We start from the raw sequence: 27,897 nt of genomic DNA on the forward strand, positions 1-27,897 counted from the left end.
CAGTAATATACCATAGCACCAGAACAAAGTCCTGACATGTTAATGTCGTCTCTCCCTTCAGATGGTCCAGATTCTATGTGAAGGTCAGGGAGGGGCCTGATATGCCCCTGAGGACTCCGGAGAATGTAATCCTCTGCTTGGGTGATGCTGGGTTTGAAAAAAAAATAAACAAATTATAAAAGCTACCCCATCAGTTTTATGCAGATTTTTATTTTGATGATGACATTTTTGCATCTCAGCTTTCCATATATGTGGAAACTTAGATAACTAATCAAGACATCCCTCTCCCATCTTTTGGGATTATAACAAGAGAAAAATTCAGAAGCATTATTATAAAATATTTAATTTCATAACATGAATAGACTTTGAATAATGAGTATTAAATACTATATGAAGACACATTCATTACTAAAATGGGGCTAGGTTTTTGTTTGAGTTTCAACCTTGCTGTTCAGGCTTCTGATAACCTTGTAAGGAAGTCTGAAAAATTAGCAAGAAAACCAAATCTGTTTTAATAGGTCAAACTTGCCAAATCCAACTGAAAAGTATTTAGAATTTACTAAACCAGCAGCAATTTTCTGACACTTTTATGTCTCCATGTGCACATTTAGTGAGCTTTAGCTCATGATGTTAACTTAGGGGAATTTATTAAATTACCTTCACTTTTCAGAGTCAATCCTATCCACGATCCCTATTCTGTCAAGTTTATCTTTGAAAATAGTTTAGTTGTGTATTTTATATTGGTTACCATGGAAGGGATTTCTCAGTGCTAAGCTAATATATTTTTATGGATGCTGAAAGCATCTTGTAGGTATCAAGGCTATAATCACAAATTAAAACCGTGCTAAGAAATCAAATCCATAGAAAATATTGTCTATAATAGAGTGATTTATATCTGTAAACTCTTCTCCCAGATGAATTAATTTTAATGCGATATGAAAGATCAGAAATAAGGGACAAATCTGCCTCTACAGAAAGAGGACAGTGTACTAATAGACCCACTAACAGACTTATGGCAATGGTCAGGCCCTCAAGAGCATTTCCTCTCCTTATTCATGGAAAAATTTAGACTATCCATAAAGTATCTAGAGGCTTTTCCAAAATATCAGAAACTACGTTTTTTTCTCAGAAGATCCTTAGATATTCTTATCTGTATTTTCTTGGTGGCTTTTAGTGTCCTTAAGAAAATCTTTCCCTAGTGTATTGAATGGAATTCTGATGTTTTTCTATCTTCTCATCTTGTGCTCACATGTGTATCTGGTGTTTTGCTCCACACTGGCTGTCTTTCTGGCCAGAAGAGCATAAGGGTAGTTTTATGTCAATTTTACTGAGGCTCCAGGCACCCTTGAGCATAGAATAACTTGACATCTCCTCCAAACTGGACTGGATCCAAACAGCCTTTCCAGAAGCCAAAGACCACCTTAGTGCAGCAGCACACTGTGGGCAGCATAGGACAAAACTGCTGGCTTTGTTGCACCTGTTTCTGAACCATCTAGGAGACAAAACTTTCCAGGTGCCTGGAGACACTGATAAAGTGTAGGAGGTAGGCTATGAGGTGCTGTCATGGCCATTGACAGGAATGAGTTCTTCTTGTGGTACTCTTTTTTAGCTTTTATTTTAGCTGTCTCGGTATAGTCCTGGTCATCAGTCTAACACGAACACTCACGATGCTCTTTTCCCATTTTTCTTTTACTTGATCTAGTTGTCCTTCTCTAAAAGGGCTATTGTCAGAAACCAATACCTGCAAAATTATTCTATGAAAACTTCACCAATCATTGTTTCACGAAGATGATCCAGTCTTTAAATCTTAATTGAGGAATAAATCATTGCAAAGTTTAGCATTCTCCTTGTAAAGTATACTCAGTGATGGGAAAAATGGGATAAGTTTTCAACTTTTTTCTCAGGTATTTCATCAAGAGGATGTAAAAAGAGTAATAAAGCAAGGAAGGCATGAAATAGCCTGAAACTAATGAGAAACACTTGGTTATGATTCACCTCTGCTACAACATTAGAAACAAGGCAAAATTTAGCCCCTATATCATTGTCTGCATGTAAAGGCCAGCTGCCAGAAAAAGACCTTTTCTCTTCAAATTTCCTGTCAAGAATATGTAGCAGTGTTAGAAGATGGAAACTATTTGTTTCCACAAAATATTAATTAAACCTTGCTAAAATCAGAAATAAATTTAGAGGTCATTTACTTATAAAACTTCCTGAGGAAGAGCTCACAGTGGGATATCTGCACACAACAGAGGATTCCTTCTTGTTTTCACCCTTTTTCACTATTCTCACTTGTGTAAAATGTTGATTTTAATGATGTAATTACTATGTTGCTTTAAACTTGAAAAATTCAGAAAGAAATACAGTGTCTCCCTCACACTGAATACTGAATAAGTAAACCCCAAAAACCAGCAAGAGTTAAAAAGCTATCATCAACTAATGCAGTGAGAATGCTTCATAGAAATCTAATGTCTTTCTTATGTTTAAGTGTGGTAATAATTTTATTAATTCAAGAGAAAGCTTTTCACATCAAAGCAGGCAAATAGGGATAGCAAATTAATTTGTATTCACTAAGGAGCCCAATTCTCTTACACTAAAGTGACTGCAAATTTGTATACTTTAATTGTACTAATGTCAAAGACTCATTGACCCCAATCCTACTGATTTTTCCACTCTGCTCAAGAACACAGAAATTTTTCCTTGTACTTTTGCCACCTGATTGAAGGTATTATATCTTCAAAAGTATTATTTCTGTAGAGATACAGAATGAAGAAATACTTGGAGAAGAAAGGAGTTAGGCCTAATATCTACCCATACTGTTTCATGAAATGATTTTTACTACTAAGAATGTTGGTGATAGATTTGGAAAATTCTAAGCTCCACTTAAAATACAGGGAAAGGCTCACAATAGATCTCGCATGTAGAAATTCCCAAATTTTAGTCCTGATGTCTACATTTACTCCTGCTCATCAAGTCGTTGAGATCCAAGATTGCCTAATTAATTGAAATTTCTTGGCATCCACATCCCGACAGTCCTAACTACCCTCACTGCAGATGTGAGCACCTGGCACTGCGTCTTCACAGCATGAAGTTCCTTGTCACGAGCCACAAGTCAGGATGACACTCTCCTACATGACCTAACCAGAAGACAGCAACACGATTACATAAACACAAAATTTTGAAGTAATTTAGATTTTGCAATCAAGCCTAGTCAAGCTCAATGCAAGTACAGGGGAGAAATAAAAGCTTTTAGTTGCATTTTCTCCATTCCATCATCCTTTCCCTGCTGTCCTGCCCTGGCTGGCAATGCCAGCATGTCCACCGTTTTCAGGAAGTTACACTCCAGAACATCAAGGTCCTCCCCATTTTTATTATTGTCTTGGGTCCAGCTGAAATGGAGTTCATTTTCACCACAGCAGCTCTCACAGTGCTGTGTTTTGCACTGGTAGCTAGAGACACATTGATAACACTGCAGTCATTTATCAAGGCTGTCTTGGCTGCTCAAGGCTGGGTATGAGCAAGATCTTGTGAGGGGTCAGCCAGGACAGCTGACCCAGATTGACCAAAGGGATATCCTGTACCATGTGATGTCTGCTCAGCAATAAAACCTAAAAGAAAGGTATGGATGTGTCTACTTTTTTGTTATGACATTTTTGTTCTGGAGCAACTGCCATATTTACCGAAGCCTTACTTCCCAGTAAGTGCCTGGATATCACCTGAGAACAAATCTTCTTTTGTAGGAGCTGGTATTGTATACTCTCGTGCCACAGGGCACAGAACCCATCTGCATCTTGAGTGAAAGTCATGAAAAGAAGCAAGATACAAGGACCTGAAAAGGAGATTATATTTTTGGGAATAAAATGCAAGGATGGATGCCATCATGTGCCTATGGCTGTAGTCAGGAACTATGTCTGCCCAGAAACCCTGGAAGAGATCATAGACTGGCCAGAAAGTAGAAATACCTATCCAGCCTCAACAGTGCAAACACAAAGGAGAGAAGAAGAAGGGATGCCAGCAACAAGTTTTCTGACAGTATTTACTCCTGTCTATTGCTCTGTACACTGTAGAATTAAAACCCTTTTTGATTTCCTGTAAGCCAGACACATAGAATGATTTATTGAGACCTATGCAAAACTGAAAAGCAAGTGTCCTTAAATGGGTTTCACTGCTAATTCAGCTTTGTTCCTATTATATTAACTTCAAATTTATTTCACAAGATTAGGTTTTAATTCTTTAGAAAGTTCAGAAGGATGAATTGCAGAAAAAAAAGTGAGTATGGTGTGCCATTCCAAATTACCTCTTACTTACAAGTCCAATTCTAGAAAATTTTTGTTAGAAAAAAGGTAGCACATCTCAGAAACACTCTCTCTTTTTTTGACAGTTAGAGTCTGCAAGATTTCTCTCCACAATCATTAAGAATATGTATAGCGTACAGTATAATCAGTAGGATTGACATCTAGTCCTTTAAGTGCAAAGAGTATGCAGAGAACTCTGAAGTACTTTGTACTGAGGTAGAGCAATTTCCTGCAGAAATTTGTTCATAAATTCCTATATTTCATAGACTTTAAATGACAAATTTCCACTGTGAGAGGTGACTTACCTTAATCAGCTTGGTCATCATATTGTATTCCAGATAAAGTGTATTACTGAAATATGCTGTCATTGAAATGTACTTATTGTACCATTATATTGACATTATTTAACACAATCTGAGCCTATGCTCAATACAATGTCAGCTCTCTGAAAGACGAAAAGGAGAGAAACACCAGAAAAACCTCTAACTATCCTTAAAGAATCTCACATCTACATACTTCAGTTTACCTTTCTCTTTTTCTTTTTCCTGTAGGTTGTGACCTTATCCCAGTCCAGTATCTCAGATGGGGTGATCCTGAACCAATTGCAGCTGTTGTTTTTGCATGCCTGGGTCTGTTGGCCACGCTGTTTGTTACAATCGTGTTCATAATGTACCGTGATACTCCTGTGGTCAAATCATCCAGCCGAGAACTCTGCTACATCATTCTGGCTGGCATCTGCTTGGGTTACCTGTGCACTTTCTGTCTGATTGCAAAGCCTCAACAGATTTACTGTTACCTGCAGCGAATTGGCATCGGCCTCTCGCCAGCTATGAGCTACTCTGCTCTAGTAACTAAAACCAACCGCATTGCAAGGATCCTGGCTGGAAGCAAGAAGAAGATTTGTACAAAGAAACCTAGGTTCATGAGTGCCTGCGCCCAGCTGGTTATTGCATTTATCTTGATATGTATACAATTAGGCATCATAGTTGCCCTCTTCATAATGGAGCCACCAGATATAATGCATGATTACCCAAGCATCCGAGAGGTCTACCTGATATGTAACACTACTAACTTGGGTGTTGTGACTCCCCTTGGATATAATGGGCTACTAATTTTGAGCTGCACCTTTTATGCATTTAAGACAAGAAATGTCCCAGCTAATTTCAATGAAGCAAAATATATTGCCTTCACCATGTACACCACCTGCATCATTTGGCTGGCTTTTGTGCCAATATATTTTGGAAGCAACTACAAGATAATCACCATGTGTTTCTCAGTGAGCCTGAGTGCCACCGTGGCCCTTGGCTGTATGTTTGTGCCCAAGGTCTACATCATCCTCGCCAAGCCGGAGAGGAACGTGCGCAGCGCGTTCACCACGTCGACGGTAGTCCGCATGCACGTCGGGGATGGAAAGTCATCCTCGGCTGCCAGCCGCTCCAGCAGCCTGGTGAACCTCTGGAAAAGAAGGGGATCATCTGGTGAAACACTTAGGTAAAGTTTTCTAATGTGGGAGTGTGGGGAGGCAGTTGTGGTCTTCTGAGAGTTACTAATAGTGGAAAGATTAAGGCGAGTGTGCTGACTTCCTTTGCTTCTGCACTGGGAGTGGAGTGAGTCCTCTGTCACACAACTGCAAGTTTTGGGTTTGATTTAGTCAAAATGCTGTACAAAAACAGGGGGCAAAGCAACAGGAAAACAAATTTGGAAGCACTGGCTGCGACAACTGCGCATGAATCTAGGGAGAAAAACAAGATGTTAGGAGGGAAAAACCAAGAGAACAAGAAATACAACTCATTTCCTTGTTCTGAATGTGCCCATTTACAAGCTCTTTCCCTTAAATAAACTTTGTGGTGTCCATATTTTGCCTCTAGTGACAGCAGTAAGACAACAAGGTTGCTGCTAGAGCTCCATAATTGAGGTGGAGTGTTAAACACAGGAGTCTTCGTGAGCAGCCACTCTAAGGCATCAGAGGATTTATTCTGTGTGACCTCTCGGCCACCTTTTATCTCCTGTTCCCTCAATTTTCCTTTCTTATGCTATCTCTTCCTAATTTCTTTCTTTTTGTCCTCATCTCTCTTCTCTTTCTTACCTTTTTCTGTAAGCATCCTCCTAACTCTAACAAATTCAGCTACTCACAGGCCCTGCTCTGTCTACCCTTCCTGCCTTCAAACAGATACTCCCTTAGGAGATATTTCTTTGTTTCTTTGTAAGGTATTATTTAAATTCAGCAATCATGAAGATAAATTCCATGTTCAATGGATAAAAATTAACTCAAGTGAACACTAAAGAGAAAGGAGTGGAAAGTGCTCTGCTCCACAGCCAGAACCTGTAGGTGTGCACCTTGCCCAGTGATTGGTTTTCATCCTTTGATCCTTTCACTTTTGGTATAGGAGCTGTGAGGACAATTTAGGTTATTTAATTGCTGGCATAAACAAAAATTCTGTCAATATGAAACTGAAAAGAAGCAATTTTTTCATTCCTCAGCTATGTATGTCTCATCTGGCAGTGACATGTAACTAGATTTTTCTCCTCATTGAAACACACATGGATTGATAATATGAATATTTCCAGACATGTTCACAACTGCAGTTGGCATGGAACAAGGACAATTTGTACTTTCATTCATGTGTGAACCACAATTTAGACCTGAGGGAGGACTTTATTAGTAATACCTGTAGGATACATTATGCCAAAGTGATTTTTTTTTTGTCATAATGTTACTAATGATTTCCTTTCAGAGACTTTGAAGTGGTACAAAAATGGCCAGTATATTAAGAGGTATTTTGTACTTATGATCAGTTAATGATGGTTTTTTTTTCCAGTTTCTTTCCAGGTGCAGAGTAGGATGATATTTTTAAATGATAAATCACTTTTCATATTAAGTGATGGTTACCTGAAATATCCTTTTCTGCAACTTCTGTCTCTATGTATGAAGGACCTGAGGTATTTGAATTAGAAGCCCTATAGCAACTTTCGGGACTGTTAAAAGAGTTATTCTTCAAAATATGTCTTCACTAGAAGGCATTCTTCTTTGAGATCATAATTATTTTCCCTCACTTTTGCTGCAGAGCTCATTTGCCACCGTGCAACCTTTTTACTCAACAAGACAAAGTTATAGATGACAGAAAGATCTCAGGCTTGGAAAGGAATTTTTTGTCGTCTGTTCAGGTCTGGTTTGGAAAGACACTACTCTAAAATCTCTGTTTTGTTCTGAAAAGAAAAAGGCATATCCCGATTATTAAATATTCTAAATGACAAGATGCATTTTCTTCTTTTTGAAGATTCTTTTTTATTTCTTTATATCCCTCAGTGCATAGATAACATCTGCTGTAGGGATATATTAACAGAATATAATAGATCATCATCAACAAAGACTTCTTTTCAATAGCACTGTCTTGGGAATGACTTCAATCCAAAAGAGCTTTGAGGTACCCAGTATGTCTGTGTATTGATGAAAATGGCAGCAGAAAGGTGATACATTGACATATTTGCCTGGATACAAAAGACCTGAAGTTTGCATTTGAAACTTGGAGAAAAACTTAGGTGTCATCAGCAGTAACAAAGAAGATCCTCCTGATACGTGTGTCTGAATCCCCAGCCCATTAAACTGTGATGGTGCCGCTGAGTTTGGAGTGCTCAGTCAGTGTGTTCCTGAAGTGTCTAGGCATCCAAGAGCAAAATTATTCAATTGATCCTGAGTTATTCTCTTTAATCAATGCAAATTTGATTACATGAAAGAGAGTCCTAAATGGTGATGAGTACATTTAATATGGTGCTCAGGACTCCACTTAGGTCTGCTATAATCTCCAAGAAAGAACAGAAAACCACTGTCAGCTTCAATTCCATTTAGTATAGAAAATGAGCAAACAGAGTTCCACCATTTTACTTGATAATCAAACATTTCTTTGAAAAAATCTGGTTACACAAAGCAATAGGTTTCAAGGTATTACTCAATACAGTGCTCAAAAGATTGGATAGTTATTCAAGTAAACACTAAAGTATTCAGAATCAAAGGAAATATGCAATAGAACTTCATGGTGTCATTTAAATAGCTCAGAGAAGTTTTATTTAAAAGTGAGTGAGTCACTGTTGAATTTTAAAGAAACATGCTATTTAAGTCACCAGTGCATAGAGGGGCCTCTATCATTAGCATTTTGCTTCTTGACACTAATTTATAGCACAGTGTGTAGTATTGTATCAAATCATTGTCAAACAGATAATGCCAAAGCGCCATTCAGAGCTTTCACATCAGCCACAAAATGACAGATAACAAGACTGCTTTTGCCTAAATAAAGCAATGTATCTGTTACAGTCCTAAATGACTTTTTGCATGGGATGTTTTTCAATTAAGAAAACTCAGGCAAGCTGTGGTTGTGTGCTGGAATGAATTTTCACATTCTGAAATATGTAGAAGGAGAGAGTATAACTATTCATTACCCAGTGAAACAAAAACCATTTCATGTAGGTTATTGTGATTCAGCAGTACTCACCAAAAGATATTCTGCCCTCATTTAAAGTAGGACTAATGAAACTGACGAGAGTACTACATAGCTGGAGTCAAAGCCATATAACTGGTGTAGAGAGGCATCTGGAACTTCTGATTCCAGTCATTTTACCTGTTGGTTTCATAGAGATTAAGAAGACCATAAATTCACTGAGTAAATCTTACCTTGAGGTACCAGGAATTATTATCACATATGCTACATACCCTTTTATCATGGGCTAATTTATCCTCTCCTCACTCTCAAATAACTTGCTATTCTACTTAGGATAAAGGCTGTACATTTCTGCTGCAAGAGCTGCTATTATGATATTTCTATGATGATATTTCTAGTCAGGACTGCACATCAAAGGGTCTCAGTCATGTTACCCTGGCCTGGAGAATAGTGCAGGTGTCCAAAAGTTCCTCTTAGCTTTCTAATACCATTGCCCTGGATTTCACACAAAAAAATAACCACTAGTTGTTTATGTCTTCTGGAAGGTGTCTTTCTATGGGCCAATGCACACATGCTCCATTTTCCAAGCTTCACACTCATCTCCCCACAACTACCTGAAGAAAAGCATGATTTCTTGCCTTTAAAGCACAAAATAAACTATTCTGAGCAACTAGCAAAATGTCAAAAACCTCCCTAGATACTGTCTTTCACATATATATATATGCTAAGTCTTAAAAATCCTACCAGTATTTTGCTCAAAAGAGAGAATCCTATAGATTCACAGCACAAGCCAAAAGTATCCTCCTGAAACAGAACAAGACAGATTATCTTCTTCTTAATGAGTAGCTGAGAGAGAAGGTTGAGCAGCACTTTTCAATCTGCAACCCAAGCAGGTAGCTATGATCACTCTAAAGGGAAGAATCATCACCAGCGAAGGCAGATAATGTTAGGTATACTCAAGATACATTGACAGTGTTATGTGCATAATTACTCCATACAGCTGTGAACAGCACAATACAAGACAACAGAAGAACAATGCACATAAATTTCTGCACCTTATCTTAGACACTTCTCTCACAAATGTGTTTGAGACTAAAGCTTAATAACTTGGTGCAGCAGTGATACTTTATTCTACTTGGATTTACTATGTGATGAAGTATTTTCTAAATACTTAAACATAAGCTATGGCTGTCAAACTAAACAGATTACTCACCTGTTTTTTAATGTATTGTCTTGTCCACTTAATAAGTTTGTCCTGCACTGTGTGATTACAGAACGGAGCATTGCTCTGTATGCATCTGCAGAAGTGATAGTGCTGACAGCTTTCGTCCAGGACTGGTGATCCCTTGTCCTAATGAGCCAAAGTCACCATTAGGGGAACCAGAAATTTTTTATTATATAAATCATTATTTTTTTTTTCCACTGAATTGGGTTCACCAGTGTCTATAGTCAGTATATAATTAGACATCAGGCAGTTCCAAACTGTGCCATAATGAAGTATTTTGGAAACAGGTGTCTACCATCACACCGGATGCTCTGTTTCTGCAAGGAACAGCTGTTTTTCTCCCTTCTCCATTCTTTTTTACTGCTTATGATTGACTATAGCTATTTTGTTACAATTCAAGCAGGAGCTATTTTGGATCAGAAAATAAGAAAATATGCTTGGATCAGCCTAGAAGCTGCCATTCATGGTTAGAAATATTCCAGTCTAAGTATTATATCATTCATCTGCATGCCATATTTCAGCAGTGAAATCTTGGGATGAGCTTTTTCAGAAGTCTGAATCGAAGTCTTTCAAAAAGTACACTCTTTTTTTCCACAGGAATTTTTTAAAACAGTACTTCTAATGTTGAATATGATTGAAATCCATAAAAAGTACTAAAAAAGACCAAGTGAATCAAAAATGCAAAAATTTCTTCAAGGTTTCACTACTATTTGTTGCATTATGGAGAAAGTCCTGGGAAGACCATGTTTTCCCAGACAAGTGGGAATCCCCATCAGAATAAACTTCTGCCACAGTTCCACACACCATGCCAAGGTCCCCAAGGTGCAACCCATGTGATTCCCATTGTCCAGATAGCAACTTTTCACTGGCTGAAAGGCACATACCTGAGTAAGCAGATAGATTTGAAGCCATGGCCATGAAGCTGTGATCAAATTTTTTTTGGACTTTGTGTGTGCATTATCAGCATGAGGATTTCAAATGTAAATGGGAAAGATTCAAAGTCCCTATGCCTCAGCAACTTGCCTGAGATATGAAAAAGGTTGTGTTGTTTGACATGAAGCTTATAGTGCTGTTGAGAAGATGGAGTACAAGAAAAGTTGAGAGATTTTTGTGGAAAGCTGAAGTTGGTTCCCACTCCTCATATGCAGACCCATTGAGAAAGATCCCGAGTTTCTGCCAGAGTATATCCTATTGAGACACATTTTTATCTTTAGTTTTATCTTCATATATATGCAGCTTGAACATTTTCTCTGACACATTTTGAACCATAATAAAAGAACACTACTTCTCACTTTCAAAATAATTTTAAAAAACCTTTTACTTACCAGACTTCTCCAGGACACAGCCTATAGGTTCATACTCAAAATTTTCATAACCAAAGGGCTGAGATACTCCTGGTGATCTGACTGGTCATACAGTACACTAAGATTAACACTCCAGCAGGTCCATTACCTAGAAAAATGGGGCAAAACAGTTTCCCTAAACTCTAGACTAACAGTCACAGATTTCATAAAAGTCATCAGTTCTGCAGTCTCTACAGGTAGCTGAACTGATTTAAACACAGAAAACATGAAACCAAACATAGAAGAGGTTGTAACGCCACAAGACTAAGCTCAAGACTAGTGCATAACCTGTATGGAGTTGTATGGAGTAATATCAGCAGCTCGTGATATATGACAGCATGGGTTGCTGTCCTACTGGAGCTTGCTGGAGCCCTTCTGTCTTGTATAAAATAAACACTGATTGGGGAAAAAATTTAAAAAAAATTTGAAAAAGGAGAGTTACTTTCTAGCCTGGTGAAAAGTAAAATTATTTTTAATGCCAGTCAGTGACAGCAGAGAAGTTCCAGCCCATCTGTCCTATGCCCCATCACTCTGTTAGAATATCTTTCCACTAAAAGATCTTTCCAATTCCAGTTTTATTTCACTGTGGGGGGGGGGAAAAAAAAGGAGGACATTATTTGAAATCCTGAAGTTTTATAGACTAAAGAAATAATTTAGAGGTGATTTTTAGTGTTTCTAATCAGCTATTGTGTGTACAGAGAATTAACTGGGAGATTATCAAAGAATGTGAACTGGGAGAACTAATGCTTAAGAAATTACATTCTAGAAACGTCTGGCACCATCTTTGAACTGTAACAGTGACCAGCTTTTAGCCATTGCCCACCTCAATGCAATAAATTCTTATGGAAACTGAAAAGTGGAAAAACTGTGCAAAACAGGACCGCATGTTACTGTAGGGCAAAAGATGTCACAGAAAAATCATTGCGTACCAAAAAATACGTTAATTTCTCCAGATGCCCTTTAATGGGACCCTTGACTACAAATTGCACAAAAGTGTTAGATGCCTCTGTATTGTGAGTTGATGGCAAAAATGTGAGGCCTAAGCTTCTTACATGACTTCATGTAATTACAGCAGATAACAATTTACACCAGGTGGAGGTTTGGCCCAACAGGTGTTGTTCTTATTCAAAAAAAGAAAATCTAAGCATAGCAATACAAGATATTATTTGTTTGTTTCATAACCTTGCTAAAAATGAATTTTGATACATGCAGGATAAAAAAAATTGACTCTTCAGAGAAAGTCATTATCCTTTTGATGGATTAGTCTGCATTTATTAATGAATCAGTTCCCAAATAGATAATTTGGAGCTATTTTAATCTAATATGCTACAAAAATTTAGATTGAGAGATTACTGAATGATTTGAGTCCTTCAATTTTCTCTTAATAATTTAGTCTTGGTGTCTTTTTGGACAAGCTTGATACTGTGATTAATTAAACTTCAAATACTCTGAAATGACTGAAGAATATTTTATAAAACCCAGTGAAAGGTATAACTGAAAGCTTTTGATAAATTGCTGCTAAAACATTCCATCTGTATAATGAATTTATACTCTTGAATGACCTTATTACAATAGTTTTTTGTACAGCACTAGTGTTGTTGTTTTGAATTTTCCCCTCAAATTTAATTAAAATATTGATTGTTTAATTGATTGGTTGATTGATTGATTGATTGATATAATTTTTTTTTGGCTGCATAACGGAGCACATACCTTCAAGCCTAATATTTGGCATTATTTATATTATTAAGACACTCTTACCATCATTTTGAAACAAATATCATCACTGGAGACTGCAAATGAAATACATTGTGAACAGCTCCCTGCCTATTGTTACCCATATAGGTTTTAGGTTGCAAAATGAAGTCTTGCTACTGTACTTAAAAAAAAAAAAAAATAAAGGAAGGAACAGTGAAGTTGGGACCCAACAGTTCTATATTTATTTAGGGAAAGAAGAATTTCTATTTTTTAATAGCAGTGTTTATCCCTTTCACTTTTTTTTTCTTCATCTTCAAGCTGTCTCCCAAAATTCTGATGACAAATAAATGCCAGCATATACTACATCATTACTGACCTTATCACACATGCTGGAGAGCACCCAGAGAAGCCAATGCAGATGGTCTCATGTTCATTAGCATGCACAATGTACGTCCTGTCTACCAAGTTTGTCTACCACAGGAACTTCTGCTTCTTTCTACAGCAAACTTTGATAAAAACTGACATTGTAATTAATTTGATGCACTGTAATCTGATAAACAGAAGACTACAGGGATATGCACCCTTGTCCTTCCAAGGTCCACCAAGTCACAAAGCAGTCAGCCATTGTGGGAACACCTGTATGAATTATAATGAATGGTATTTCTACTTATTTGTATTCTGAATGTTGATGTGGACTGGTGGAAGACCTAGCATTTCATCTGGCTGAGAGCTGTGTTTGGTGACAGATACCTCTTCATGACTGTAACTGAAATTTAAGGCAAATGTCTGCTAAAATATATAAACATTAAATATGTTTATACTATATAACTATTTTAATCTGCTATGACTTTTTTGCTATGGTTTTGACTATAGCATTATATATCAAAGATTTATATAGATAAGACTACTGTATGAAAATCCTGTACAATTTTTCAGGAAACATTTCAGGAAAAACCTTTCTGGAACAAAGGAATTAAAAAGACTGGTAATATTTTGCTATCAGTCTAATCTTTACTTGAGCCAGGATAATGCTTTGTATATCATCCCAACAAAAAACGTTATTTTAATTCATCAGTTGGAATTACATATGATTGCTTAATTAGAATAAGCTTTAAAAAAAAAGCAAAATATTATGCTGCACTTGACAAAAAAATAAATTGTAAGTTTGGCTCTAAAGCAATTTTTCTTGCTGAAATTGTGCTAATACGCAAATAATGTTTATATGTTAATTTTTTATAAAAATGAAAAAAGTAGCATGCTTAATAATATACAATTTATTTTAGCCATTATATAACTGGGAAAAAGCAGAGGTATAAGGGACCATGAAAAAAGATGTGTCTCACCCTAACATGAAGTCAAGACCACCAGGTTACCAGCACCTGGATCTACTGTGAAGGCATAGTCTAAAAAAAAAAAAAATTACACAGATCACAATTCCCCACCAAAAGATGTGAGAAAAGCTCTTAAAGGTGACCCAAAATATTTTAAATCCTTTAACAGAATTAAGTAGCTGCCTTTCTGCATAGAATCAAAGCCCTCTCTCTTTGCTAACCAATGTATAGTCTTGGAGCTGGAGAAAAAGAAAAATTAAACGCATTCTTGCAAATATTGCTCACACTGTAATGTTTATGCCTCCTCCAAAATACCCAATTACTTTTCATTGTAGTATTTCTTATGTCAACTGCAAATAAATGCTTGAGGGTTTTCCCTTTCAACAGATTGGCTCTTTTACAGCAATCCTTGGTTTTAACAACCTGGAAGAGGACATTTTACTAATGCAAGATGTTCTGAGCCAAAGTAATTTCCTGTGTCTGCTCTGAGAGCTGAAAACATTTTATGCAAAACCTTTGGTGTGCCTTTCCAGAATAGTCATTCAAAGAATTTTGCAGCTTCCTTTCAACAGTTAGATGCACTTTCCACACCAGCAGGATTGATTAGAGTTTGGTCACTGTTTTCATAATTACATGGACATTTACCACTGAATGAATGGCAGCGTAACAATTAATATGGCTCAAGATTTCAAGGTTTTAAGAGACAATATGTTGTTTCTGGTGGTGCAATTTGCTCTTGAGTGGATGGATAAACTTGAGAGATTCATAGCAGTGTTTCTGCTGATTTTCATGGTAGTGAAATTTATGCTAATGTGAAATGGACAGTTGTGGGGGTTTATTTATCTGGGTCACATCCATCCTTACCTAGGGTTCTTCACAATAGGGTTACCAAAGACATTTACCTCTTGTTTCCTTTTGTTGGCTACTTTCCAGAATCCTGCTTATTGCGAGCATTGATAGTCTCCCAGTTTTCCTGGTTTTAATTTTTTCCCTCTGCCTTTCTCTTTTGGTTATTTAGTCTAGTGGTTATTTAGAACAAAATATCTCTTTTGGTTATTTAGTCTAAACATAACTGTGTTTCCATCCTGTTCCTCCTAAATTCTACTTTCTTTGATGTCTAACGCCTTCACTCCAAGTTTATTTCCTTTTCTTTCCTGTGAAGTTTCTACACATTCTTTTCTCTCTTATCTTTTTCTCTGGATATCCCTATTAATTTTGTACAATCCAGTTTGACTTCATTTATGTTTTTCAGTAAATTTATCTGCTCTCTAAGCCCATCCACTTTTTCCTCTGCTCTAGGAATTGACTTCCATTTAGTACGTATGTGTCCTGTGCGAGTTTCGTGCCTATCTGGGAGCACTCCGGATTGTCTTAAGAACTTGGTAGCCAGTCTGCAAAATTGCTGTTGTTCCTCCCTTCAGTAAGGTTATAATTTGTAAACCAAAGGACTTTGCACTTATACACCTCATTTGGCTGTCTCTGGTTCACTATCAGATTCACTAAGCTTATTCATCAGTGATTTATGCAATCCACTGAATCCACTGACTGTAGTAGGCTCTACTACAACTGCATCCAATATTTAGTTCACTTTCTCTGTACTCAAGTTCTTTCTCTTTTATAGGGTAATTCTCTTCAAGGTACTTGTGTTATCTAGATCATATTAATGAATGAGCAACAAAAAAGTCCATTATCCTGTGATTTTTAACAGTGTTAAATGCACAAGCTTCCCCACAGAAGTGTGTTAAAAGCCCACAGTGCAGATCATAGGATTTGTGGGTGGGATATCACAATCTCTTTGAGAAGACACCTGCAGGTATTTTGGCCGAATTTTTCTTAAAGGACTTAAATAGTTATTTCAACACCTAGTACAAGAACTTGTATGATTAGGGTGAAGTTTGCTGCTGGGAGGAGAGACAGTATGAGACATCTACATTACTCACATCCCAACTGAGTGTTCAGTGAGTAAACAATGACCAGGTCTTATCTCTTATCCCATCCATTAATTAATTAGATGATTAAGTATTAAACTATTTATCCAAGTCATTTTTTTTCATCAAAGTGCAAGGTCTTCTACATAAAACAGGGATAGTATAGCACTGGGCTCTAGATTTGGGGTTGATTTCACTTGACTTTATGTCTACATCTCAGTAAATCAGCTAACTATTCATTGCCAATGGAGAGAGGAAGTCCTATTCACAAAATGAACTGTAAGCCCCCACAAATTTTACCCAACCAGTCCACTACACTAGTGCTTGCTTTAAAAAGTGGAACAAGCCACACACGTATTAGAGAGATGTAGGATCAGGGAAATATAAGTTAGGATTGAGAACCACCAGCTGATTTCCCACTGATTCTTAATTTAAGTATTGCTTCCCTTCAACTGTTTCTGACTGTTTTGATCTAACTCTAAAAAATATTAAAGTGTTAGCATGTTATTCATTCTGTAAAACCATTTGGCTCCTCTTATGTAGAGATACAGATATAAATATATATAAAGAAAACAGTGAGCACCTGTCCTGCATAACCCTCTTTGTTTTAACACTAGTCTGAGGTTTTATGCAGTTTTTCCACCACTCCCACAGCTGCTTTGCACTCTTCTCTACCACTTCCACAGTAACATCCATGTGCATGGCCCTTTGCACAGCAGCTGCCAAAGAAAGCTGAGCACACAATCACTTCTCTCTGTTTGCTCCTGTTGTGTCGTGATTTATTAGGTACAAAGGCAGGAGACTGGCCCCCCCGCACAAGTCGGAAATAGAGTGTTTCACCCCAAAAGGGAGTATGGGGAATGGTGGGCGAGCTACAATGACCAGGTAAGCAAAGAGCAAGTGGCCTTAGGTCAGTGTGATATGTCTGTGAAGAGAAGGAGTAGCCCTGGATAATTCCAGGCTAGATCCTCTGTCTGTAATTCCTGTGTATCCCATAAAGTATGTTTAGAAAGGGAAAAAAAAAAAAAAAAGAAAACATGTTGCCACTGCTGATTTCTGTGTTCCATCTGACTACCAAAACAACCTTGCACCATGTTCATTCCAGTAATCTCAACCACATGTCCTGTGTGATTTTGTTGTAATATGGTGCTTTGGGGAGGAGAAATCTTATACCTGACTCATTAAGCCAGTTAGGCAGATGAAAAGAAGCAGCCTTCATATCTGGAGTATGCATAGGTCTGCAACATTTGGGGGCTACATTAAATCTAACCAAAAGTACTTTTTAAAAGGGCAGAGAAAAACTGATTGATGAAAACATATTCAATATGAAAATGTTGATTCTTCTCAATCAAAATATCTTATGGAAAAGTGCTGAATATTACAGTAGCTTTAAGGAAAGGTTTCAAAGTAGTTTTAAATAAGTTTAAAGTATCTTTTTCCTAACTTTCTCCATTTAAATTAATTTATATATTTTTCTTCATTTTTTAATCATTATATTTTGCATGACATTAAGCACCAATGTTACAATTTAATAAATATCAAATACTATTTTTTTCCAATGTTCTTGGGGTTAACCATGCTTTATTATGACTATTTTGATGTTTTTCTATTGAAATATTTCAAACTACTTAATTCTGTGAAATACTTGGAGATTTCAACAATTCTTCCCATTTTGAATCCAGTCAGATTTCCAAAAGTTGAACTCTCCCATGGGACAGAAATTTCATTTCTCCATACATGTTCTTTCATAAATGAATAAGCACATACATGCCAAAGATGGTTATACATCTTTCATGAAACAATGCTTTTAAGAAGCATTGTATCATTGTGTTATGTTTTCCTAAGTGTAAAAAAACATTTCACCATTTATTAAAAGATCTACTCATTCCTTATCAAGCCCTTTAGGATATTTATAAATGTACCCTTAGAGCACAGGGCGACCGAATTATACCATCACTTTTCCCAAGTGTTACATTCCTTGGAAAATTTTATCATTGCAGGAGGGTGTGAGAAGTGTCTCAGCAGTGAGACACTTGCTGTGCTTTTTCCTTGGGTACAGAATTCACACACATACACAGGGCCATTAACACTCACACCACATGGCACACACCTGACACACTTGCTGTTAATATACCATCAGAAACATTGATTGCTGAGTGTTGGACACAAAGTATATATTTTTTTGTCAACTGGAATGGTTTCTTGTCTATGTGTCGTCTGGATTTTTTTTTTCTTACATTGCATTGCCTTCAGAAATATTTATTATTCATTAAAAAACTATCTGCAATCAATATATAATGGAACTTTGAAGAGAGGAAAAGTACATGTAATTGTCCGACAACTGTATTTTGTTGTACAGTATTCAGCTCTGTTTTACCTGGTCATACATACACACTTGAAAAACTTCTTTTTTTATATCTTCACAGTGAAGAATCTGTTTGCATTCCAGACTCTAATCGATCTGAGTCAAGTAGAGAGGAGAAAAAGGTTCCTGTTAAAGAGGATGCCCTAACAGTCAAAAAGACTGGAAACTGTGCCAGTCTAATAGTTCCACAGCAAGACTGTCAGCTGCAAGACCTACTCAAACAGTTAAGAACACCTGCTGCTTAACAGAGAGTGCAATTGCATTTGATGGCTGTGTTTTGTTGTCTCCAGCCACAATGTCCTGGCCAATGGTCCTTGTACAATTTTGTGAGCTCAGCAGAGCTGCCACTCTGAATATCCTGGGAATCTCCCAGAGAGAACTCAGATTTGCAGGACAGAAAGTAGGTACTATTCTCATGTCCCAGTAAGTATCAGACCAATGCTAGAAGTCACTGAGATGAAGAGCAGATGAAAAAAGACATACAGGGGCCTGACCATTTGTGAATGATCAAAAACCTCATCATCTCACGGGACAGAGGTCCCATGGGACTGACCAAATTCCACTTACAGTCTTTCAGTCTAAATAATGTCCTGCAATTCATACTGGGCAGTGTTGTTCACTCATGTCCTCAAATCCCTCATGCAACATTATATTTGTATTCCAACCTTAGTGTAGACATTTTCCATATCAGGGCCTAACAATCTCTTCATATTAGTATTACAAGTGGCTTTGGATTTTTCAAGATGAAAAATGATACAAAAAGAGAAGTAGTGGATACATTATGTGATGCCTTGTAAGGCTATTTCTAATTAGGGAAGTTATGACATCCTGCATCACCTGTGAGTACCATTCACATATATATGATAAAATCAACCATGGAAGGAGATGTTTTATGAAGCTTTCACAAAGCAGGCATCACAGCATCATTTCTTTTGCATTTCTTGCATAATATATATTTTTTGATTTGATTAAATGCAATGAAAAGAAAACTGCTTAATAACTCACAGGAGTAATTTTCCTGCTGATAAATCCTGTGTGCAAAAATACTTCTGTAATTATTTCTCAGGCATGTAACATTCCATTTACAAACATGTAAAATTCCTCCAATTGCATGATCTTTGCAGAAAAGAGAAGTCAAATCAACTCTTGACTTTGGAGATACAACTGGGAGAGTAAATATTTTTGTTGGTTGGTCCATTGGTTGGTTGGTGCGTTTTTTGTTTCTGTGTGTGTGTTTTTTGTGTTTCCTTTTCTTGTGCACTGTTTGTACACTTGACTTCAGTGTCAGGTAAGGTAATGGTTTCTATTTTTCCCAGTTTCCATTTCATACCTTTAGCAATGAAAACAATGAAAAATTGTGTTGCCCAAGTAATGCTGAAAACACCTTAAAGCGTGCTCTGCATCAGGAATTAGAACTCAGAGTTCAAGAGGTGTCATTTTTCTCTCTCCATTCTGTGAATAGAATGCACCAAGGTAGCAGAGATATGCTCAGAGGTGCTTGAAAGGGCATTTTTCAGACAAAAAATCATAACACATCTCTAGTTACCCTAATTAATAATCACAATGAGGTCATGGTTGTAGAGGAAAGAAGGTATATCTCATACAGAATCATTTTTGTATTTTGGACAAAGATCACTGATGTACTAGAAATGTTTCATTCAGATACCAGACCCTCCATTTCTCAATCTAACCAGGCATGCTGCTGAAGCAGTTGCCAGAATTAGCATCACTGGTGGCTGCACTGGGAGGTCACTGGCAAAGGTTTTGTCCATTGCCTCTCTCCCACTTTGTAGTTTCTTTCATACTAACATATTAAAGTCACTCATATAAATGTCAGCTGTGATTTTCATGAGGAAAGGGAGTATCAACAGATTACGATTTATGGAGTAATATAAATAATTTGTCTTGCTGTTCACAACAGAAAACTACTCTGAAGAATAATTGCAAAACATTGTTTATTTCTAGAACTCAGCACAGGACAATTTTTTTTTTTTTGCCCTATATCATTCTTCTCTTCTGTTTTGTTGTCATTTATTTCCATAGAAAAAGCAGTATGGGATTAATTTAAACTAAATAACTTGAGTGATATATCACTATGTGGTAGAATTGTCTTTTGCATAGGGAAACAATTATATAGCCATATAGAGGTTTCTTTAAAAGCCTTTTAAAAATAGAAGGATAGCATCAACATAAAACATTCCAGTGGTAGAATTGACCTACTTTAGATATCTTTGGTTCTGCATCCAGTTATCCAGACTGTTCTTTATTTCTGGGAGAAATTATGACTTGTTTCCTCATAGTTGTATACTGAAGTTCACCAATTCTACCACTTATTTCATTTCAGTGTTTTCAGCATGTTGCAAGGCACCTGCATTCTCCCAGGGATGAAGAACTTGGGTCACTACAAGCAAAAGAAATAATTATCTGAGATTGCAAGAGACAAGATGAAAGAAAATGCATATTTGCCACTACTTAAATTCACAGGCGCACACATACACACACACACACACCATCCCTTATGAAGAATCATGTTTTAATTAAGTCTACAGATAGCACAAAAATCCCTTTTGGGCAGAGTAATTATATCATTGAGTCTTTAATAAGGTTTCAGCAGAGGAGTCTAAAAGGAGAACAGGTTCTTACTATTTACTTCAAATAACAAGAGTTCTCTTTGGCAGAAAGTTATATGGTATGAGCCAAGTACAGAAGTCTATCCTGCTTATCACTGCCAGCTGCTTCTGGAGATAACACAGGAAGCCTTCTCCCTTAAAGACACAAGAAGTCTGCACAGTGTTGGAGCTATACCTTAATTGTAACACCTCAGCCATTGAAACATCTGGGCACAAATTTGCTGCCAATTTTAGTTCCATAACATCTAGACCAGTGTTCTAAAAGATGAACTTTCATTCATGGACTTATAAATTTAAGAATTTGAAATCATTCCTTATTGTAGTCACATGAGGTCAGATTGCAAATATATCATACATATCTCCATCAAGTTATTGTCCAGTGTGTGTTTGCAGTTGTACCATTTCAAATTTGGAGTTAGATACCCATATTAGTATGTGACACAGAAAAAAATTCCCTTACACTTTTAGGGTTCCACTTATTTTTTGGTTTCAGGTGCTGAATAATACTATGCAGCTATGCATTCTAAGCTCTCTTTAAAAATAATGAATCCCATTATGTTAAACTGATTTTTTTCTAGTTCAGTCAAAGATATTAAGAGAACAAGTGACTTATTTTCAAATTGCATATGCTTTCAGTAACTGTCCCCAGTAACAGTCCCTAAGCATTTATCATCAGAATTAATTTTAGCAGCTCTGGGTAATTAATGACAGTGGCACTCTTTTTAAAATATGAGAGTTTTCAGCTGCTGTGCCGGTAAATTCCTCTTCCTGTTTTTCATTTCTTCTGCATTTTGAAGTACCTTACAAAACAAATTTGCCTCACTAACACCTGGCTAAAGAAACACCTGTGGCAGACCAATGCACTATCTCATAAATAATCATACCACAGAGGAAAAACTGCAACAAAACTTCTACTACCTCAACCAAAACAAAAGACAAAGTGATCCATTCTAGATAGTTAAAAAAAATATGTGGACAGGGAGGGGGATATTTTTTTGCACCTAAATGTATAAAAAGCAGTTAATACCTCTTATGAACAGAAAAAAATCCTTAAAGACAAAACTCAAGTGTCTCTAAAGAGATTTATTAATGCGAAAAAAAATGAGAAACAAAACTAATTGGTATTCTGTCATGAAGTGGACAACTGTAGAAGAAATATTTGAAATATCAGCACTTCAAAAGTTCTCTCATTTATTCCAATTCAATTTCTTGTACATACTATGTAGGTCTAGCAGGCAGGGAAAAAGCCAGTCTATTAAAATCAAAGCAGCTTTTAGTAAAGATGATGGAGAAATAATTACTGTCTGGTTCTCGGGAAATCTCTTTTGTGCATAAAGCTGAACCTTATTAACCTATAGAAAAAGAAATTTAAAAAAAAAAAAAAAAAAAAAAAAAAAAAAAAAAAAAAAAAAAAAAAAAAAAAGCCCATATTTTGGTACCACTGATTGAAGTCTACTGCAGTCTCCTCTGTTCTATGCAGTGTAATGTGCCAGCAGAAGAGCAGAGTAGAGTAGTAGAGTAGAAAAATTTGTATTCAGCCAAACTTTGCAGTGGAATTCCTTTGGGAGTTCAAAAGTCCAATTCTTCTGCTTTCAACTGATGGAGCCAAAATCTTTTTACAAGAAAAATCTAAAATTTCACTGTCTTAAAGTTTTCCATCACTGAAGAGTCAAGGCAGAGCTGGGCCTAGTAAAAGTAAACAATTCCATTCCTAGACATCCTACTCTATATCTATGATCTATCTTTATTTCTCTATTTTTAAGCTGTGAGCATTGTGTGGTTTCCAGTTAACTTGACAGTATACCAATCAATATGCAGTTAAAGCAGGGTCCTAAAGTATTATCACAGCAATTTTTTCCACAACTCAGTTTCATGCCAATATAAGAAAAAAAGGGTGCTCCTTTCACAGAGGCAATAAATGATTACACTCCTAAGTCCAGTGTTGACTTCCAAGTAAGTAGGTACAAGATGATAAAGCATAGGATACATTTCTGACACAGAAATTCTTTAGCTATAAGGCTCACTCCTTAGTGAAAAATTATAGAATTAAGAAGGTTGGAAAAGACCTCTGAGATCATCAAGTGCAACTGTAAACCAAACATCACTGTGTTCATTTCCCAAGTGCCACATCCAAACGTGTTTTGAACACTTCCAGGGATGTTGATTCTATCACTTGGCAGCTCATTCCAATGCCCCACCACCTGTTCACTGAATGATGTTTATGTCCTATTCAGTTTTTAATATCAAGGATTTTGCAATGAATAATAGTCAAGGCTTTCAGACTTTTGCACAAAATTTACATTAAACAGCCATTGGATCTCCTTCAGAGCCCTAGGATTAACATGAGAGCCACATGCAGTACAAAAGAAGTAAGTGAATGTATCAGCCAAGATTGACCCAAACCCAAATTGTGATTCTGGGAGGCTGGTGACTTGCTCAACAAAAGATTTAACTGTTTGCTATCTTTGCCAAGGGCAAAGATTTCATCCTTTCTCTAGGTTCTTCAGCCTCATATCCCTCTTTAATTATTGTCTCATTAACTGTGGCTGGGGAGGGAGTAGCATGTTGCCTTCACAAATGCTTATAATCTGATCTTCAAGCCATGAAAATATCTACATGCATTTAGTACTCTTTTAAAGGGTTTGAAATTCTGTACTAACCCAGTGCTTGAAGTCAGGAGGGGTGCTAGAATATATCACTTTCTGTGGGTAAGTATTTCTATTTACATTGACTAATCCTTCATGTAAATTGCATTTATTTCACCCCTGTGGCAGGCAGGTCTGTCCCAGGTCCTTCTAAGACCTCACCAAGAGGACATCCAGGACTGGATTTGGGTCCTCTTTCCATCTGATCAAAGTCATAAGTGCCAAATCATTCTCCCTCCTGGTCCAGATCAAACACAGCAGCACCTGGGACCAGGTTTCATGGTCATTATACTGGAACTAGAGGCAAGATCTCATCTCCCAAACAAACAAAATTCCACTCCTGTTGCTGTCACTGAGCTCCCGCTGAGCTCAGGACTCAGCATGACCCTTGACCCAGGGCTCTAAAACAGTTCTCAACACCCAGGGAGTATGTGTTGCAAGGAAATATGTGCATGGTCCTCAGAGGGAACAGTTTTACTATGCAGGACATTAGTGCCAGCTCCTGCTCACTCCAGAATTGGACGCACAGAGATTCAAAGAGTCAAAGTGAGCAGTGCTACAGGACAGAGATTGCTTTTCCTCCTTGCTCTGACTGGGGTACAGCAGAAGGAAGGGATTTTCTGAACAAAGGTACAAGCAAGGTACAAGCCACCAGGTGTTTTTCCTGGCATTTTGGGGGTAGAGGCCTAACAGCCAACTTAGTGGTCCTGGTGACCACTGCAGCAAAGGTGTGGACCCATATGCACTTATGCAGATCATTTCCCAGTCCTCCCTCTCTTAAAGTACCCATTGTTTTACATTGTGTTTGTCTACTGGATTCTGTCATGCTGCTTTTGAAGGGGAAATCTGTTGGCATGTGTTGTGTTACATGATCCATCATAATTTCATGTAACATAACCACAGATGTGAACCCACCAGGAGGTTCGGTTTTACACTCAGCATGTAATTTATTTTTTTTTTAGATGTCCAGAAGAGCTATTAAATTGATAGTTTTAGGGAAGGCTCCACATGAAGACTGGTATAAAGTCATCTGTATTAGTAAAGTATATGCTTTGCAAACTGTTATGCTGCAGGCTAACATGTGAGGATATCTATTGCAAATTTAAAAAGCAAACAAAAACCAAATTTGCAATAATCTGCCAGGGTCTCCAATGTTGTCTTTTCAAAAATCCTAAATGGCTATAGCAAATGTTTTGGAAACCAAAGCAAATTGTCTAAAGTTTTGACACATTTTATATATAAATCATGTTTATTTGTATGTGTAGCCTGTTTTTCCTGTTGACATCATTTGAGTCATTGTCTGTTTCAGCTAAGAAATATTTCTAATACCTTCCTTATTTCCCAGAACTGTATGTTAATGTATGTGCCAACACCAGCTCATCAGACTGAGAAAGATGTAAAAGGAAATACTATGTGTTTATAAGTGCCACAGCTAGCTTTTGTTAGGTATCAAAAGGAGACAAATAAGTAACTCTGATAAAGAGTATGACAGGATCTAAAGAGAATTTACCCTAAGAGGACTCATTTTGCAGAAAAGTGAAGCAAAATGGTTATTGATGTCTCCAAACTCGGGTTACCATGAAGAGCTGCTTGTATAGCTTGCCTGGTATTTCTTTCCTACTAGGAACATAGTTTCATTCTCTGAGCTGACCTGCAATTTGAAAAAAAAATAATTATTTCTCTAATTTAGTGGCAGGTAGCTAGTCAAGTACCTTGATGAAGAAGTTGCTCATTACCTACAACCAGTGTAGCCCCTTTCTGTGTATTGCTCCAATATTTCCAAATAGTGGGACATAAACATCCCCAGCCTTTACAGATTGTGCTTCTTCATCTCCCAGTCTACAAATCCCTGCTCCATACCAGGAATCCAAGCTCCTTACCACTGAAAGCTCCCAGACCAGTCCACACACCTGCCCCTGCACTCTAGTCTGTCCAAGTCTCTCACTCACTTCAAGCATTTAATTCTTCCTTCCTCCCTTATGCATCCCTCAGTCCCACAGGCCCCCTTACTGACACCAGTCTAACAGAAGGGAAGCCATCAAGCTGCTCTCTCTCCCCTAGGATGGACACTGCCAGTGTTGCAAGGGCCTCAACAAAGAGGTCAGCAGTGGTCATGAACTAGCACAGGATAGGTGACAGCTGGGTGCACAACTGGCCTGTGAAATGAGCTGACACTCTGCTTGTTTTCCTAGAACATACAGGTGTACACATGATAGATATAGATATATTGCAAGAAATAGATATAGATGAAATTACGGTCAGCTTTATGGTGAATATAAACTCTGAAATACCATATACCCTTGATATAGGTACAGAATTTTTTTTTTTTTTTTAACTTTGTCTCGAGTTACCATCTTATCTCATTTGTGCTTACAGCTCTAACGGGAAATCCGTTTCCTGGGCCCAGAACGAGAAAAGCAGCCGAGGAGCACACCTTTGGCAGAGGTTGTCAGTCCACATCAACAAAAAAGAGAACCCCAACCAAACTGCAGTGATCAAGCCTTTTTCTAAAAGCACAGATAGCAGCCGACACAGTAGCAGTGCTACTTTTCCCGAGGCTAGTGCCAAAACACTTTATGACGTTTCAGAAGCCGAAGAGCAATACCCAGCTCAGTACCGACCACAGACTCCCTCACCAATCAGCACTTTGAGCCACAGAACTGCCTCTGTCAGCCGAACAGAAGATGAAGCCCCTACCTTCCAGTCAGAACCTCCTCAGCGGAGTAGCTCCTCTCAAGGCTCCATCATGGAGCAGATCAGTAGTGTTGTTACTCGCTTCACAGCCAATATCAGTGAGCTGAACTCTATGATGCTTTCAACACCAGGGACTCCAGGGACAATGGGCGCTTCTCCTCTCTGCTCTTCATACCTGATTCCACGGGAAATCCAGCTCCCTACAACAATGACCACGCTTGCAGAGATCCAACCGCTTCCTGCCATTGAAGTCAATGGCGCTTCGCAGCCTGCTAGGAAACCTTCAAATGACAGCATCAAAGAAGGCACTTCAGAGACCCCAACAGCCAAGCAAGACCTGGAGGAGTTGGTGGCTTTAACTCCTCCTTCTCCTTTTAGAGACTCTGTCGATTCTGGAAGTGCATCTCCCAGCTCTCCAGCTTCTGAATCAGCTCTCTGTATCCCGTCCTCCCCCAAATACGACACACTCCTCATCAGAGATTATACTCAAAGTTCTTCTTCGCTGTGAATGTAGTTCAAGACGACGTTGGATCTCAACAACTACAAGCAAGTAGTGAGGGGACAGCCAAGTCTTCAAGATCTCCAGTGTTTACGCAGACAGAGTGAGAGGCATTGGGTCATCTTGTGAAGAAATGTAAGGGAAGAAGAGGAATCATTTGAGAGGTGGAAACATCAGATTAATTATGCTGATTTAAAGACAAAATGACTCTTGGCAGATTATCGTGGCCTTAAAAAAACATGGGCTTTTCAGAAACACTGAATCTATTTTTGAGGGCTTATAAGGAGTCTGTTAATCCAGTTACATACCAAGTGCTTTGCTTTAGTATTACAATGAACTGTGTGTACAATATAGGGGACGGGGGGAAATAGATTGTAAACAACTGTACAATGGTTTGTTTGTTTACTCTGATCCCTAACCCAGAAGTGAACCTTGATCTTTTATCAAGAATAGAAGACCAAACGTTGAATGTACATTTTCTAACAGACTCAAATCTGGGACCAACCTGTCAAGCTTTCTTTCTTTTTTTTTCTATGAAGATCTCAAAAAGCAGTAATGTATGTTCAAAAACTACGAAACTTTTTGCTGAAGAATATTGTGTCTGTGATACGTTACACGTGGAGAGCACTAAGCTGAGGCTTTGCAGTGAGTGACTGCAATATGGAGGGCTTTACAAGTGACCTCTCAACCTACACATTTGTTTATGAAATTCTCTTCTATCGGTATCAAAAGTTCAATTTGTTAACATTGGATTCACCCTCACAACGACAAATCCCAAGGAAGATTTCCTGACTATTTCACCATGTTGCCAACTAAT

The 27,897-nt window shown here is 37.6% G+C and overlaps 1 protein-coding gene across 3 annotated transcripts in view; it reads left to right on the top strand.

Annotated features, from left to right (window-relative positions):
• The window catches only part of GRM5 (glutamate metabotropic receptor 5), a gene marked incomplete at both ends in the record, with an annotated part of 228,923 nt that extends 201,834 nt beyond the window's left edge, over window positions 1–27,089 (top strand). The window contains 4 exons of one of the 3 annotated variants that reach the window (XM_083881467.1): window positions 4,844–5,783; window positions 17,034–17,132; window positions 18,674–18,835; window positions 26,264–27,089. In XM_083881467.1, the coding sequence (XP_083737593.1) occupies window positions 4,844–5,783; window positions 17,034–17,132; window positions 18,674–18,835; window positions 26,264–27,089 (2,027 nt within the window). The remainder of the gene's footprint in view (window positions 1–4,843; window positions 5,784–17,033; window positions 17,133–18,673; window positions 18,836–26,263) is intronic. The other 2 variants (XM_083881469.1, XM_083881468.1) reach the window with 2 other exon arrangements.
• Window positions 27,090–27,897: the final 808 nt, after the last annotated feature.

The sequence above is a fragment of the Zosterops lateralis genome (genome assembly GCF_965231275.1).
Source record: "Zosterops lateralis genome assembly, chromosome: 2".
NCBI lineage: Eukaryota > Metazoa > Chordata > Aves > Passeriformes > Zosteropidae > Zosterops > Zosterops lateralis.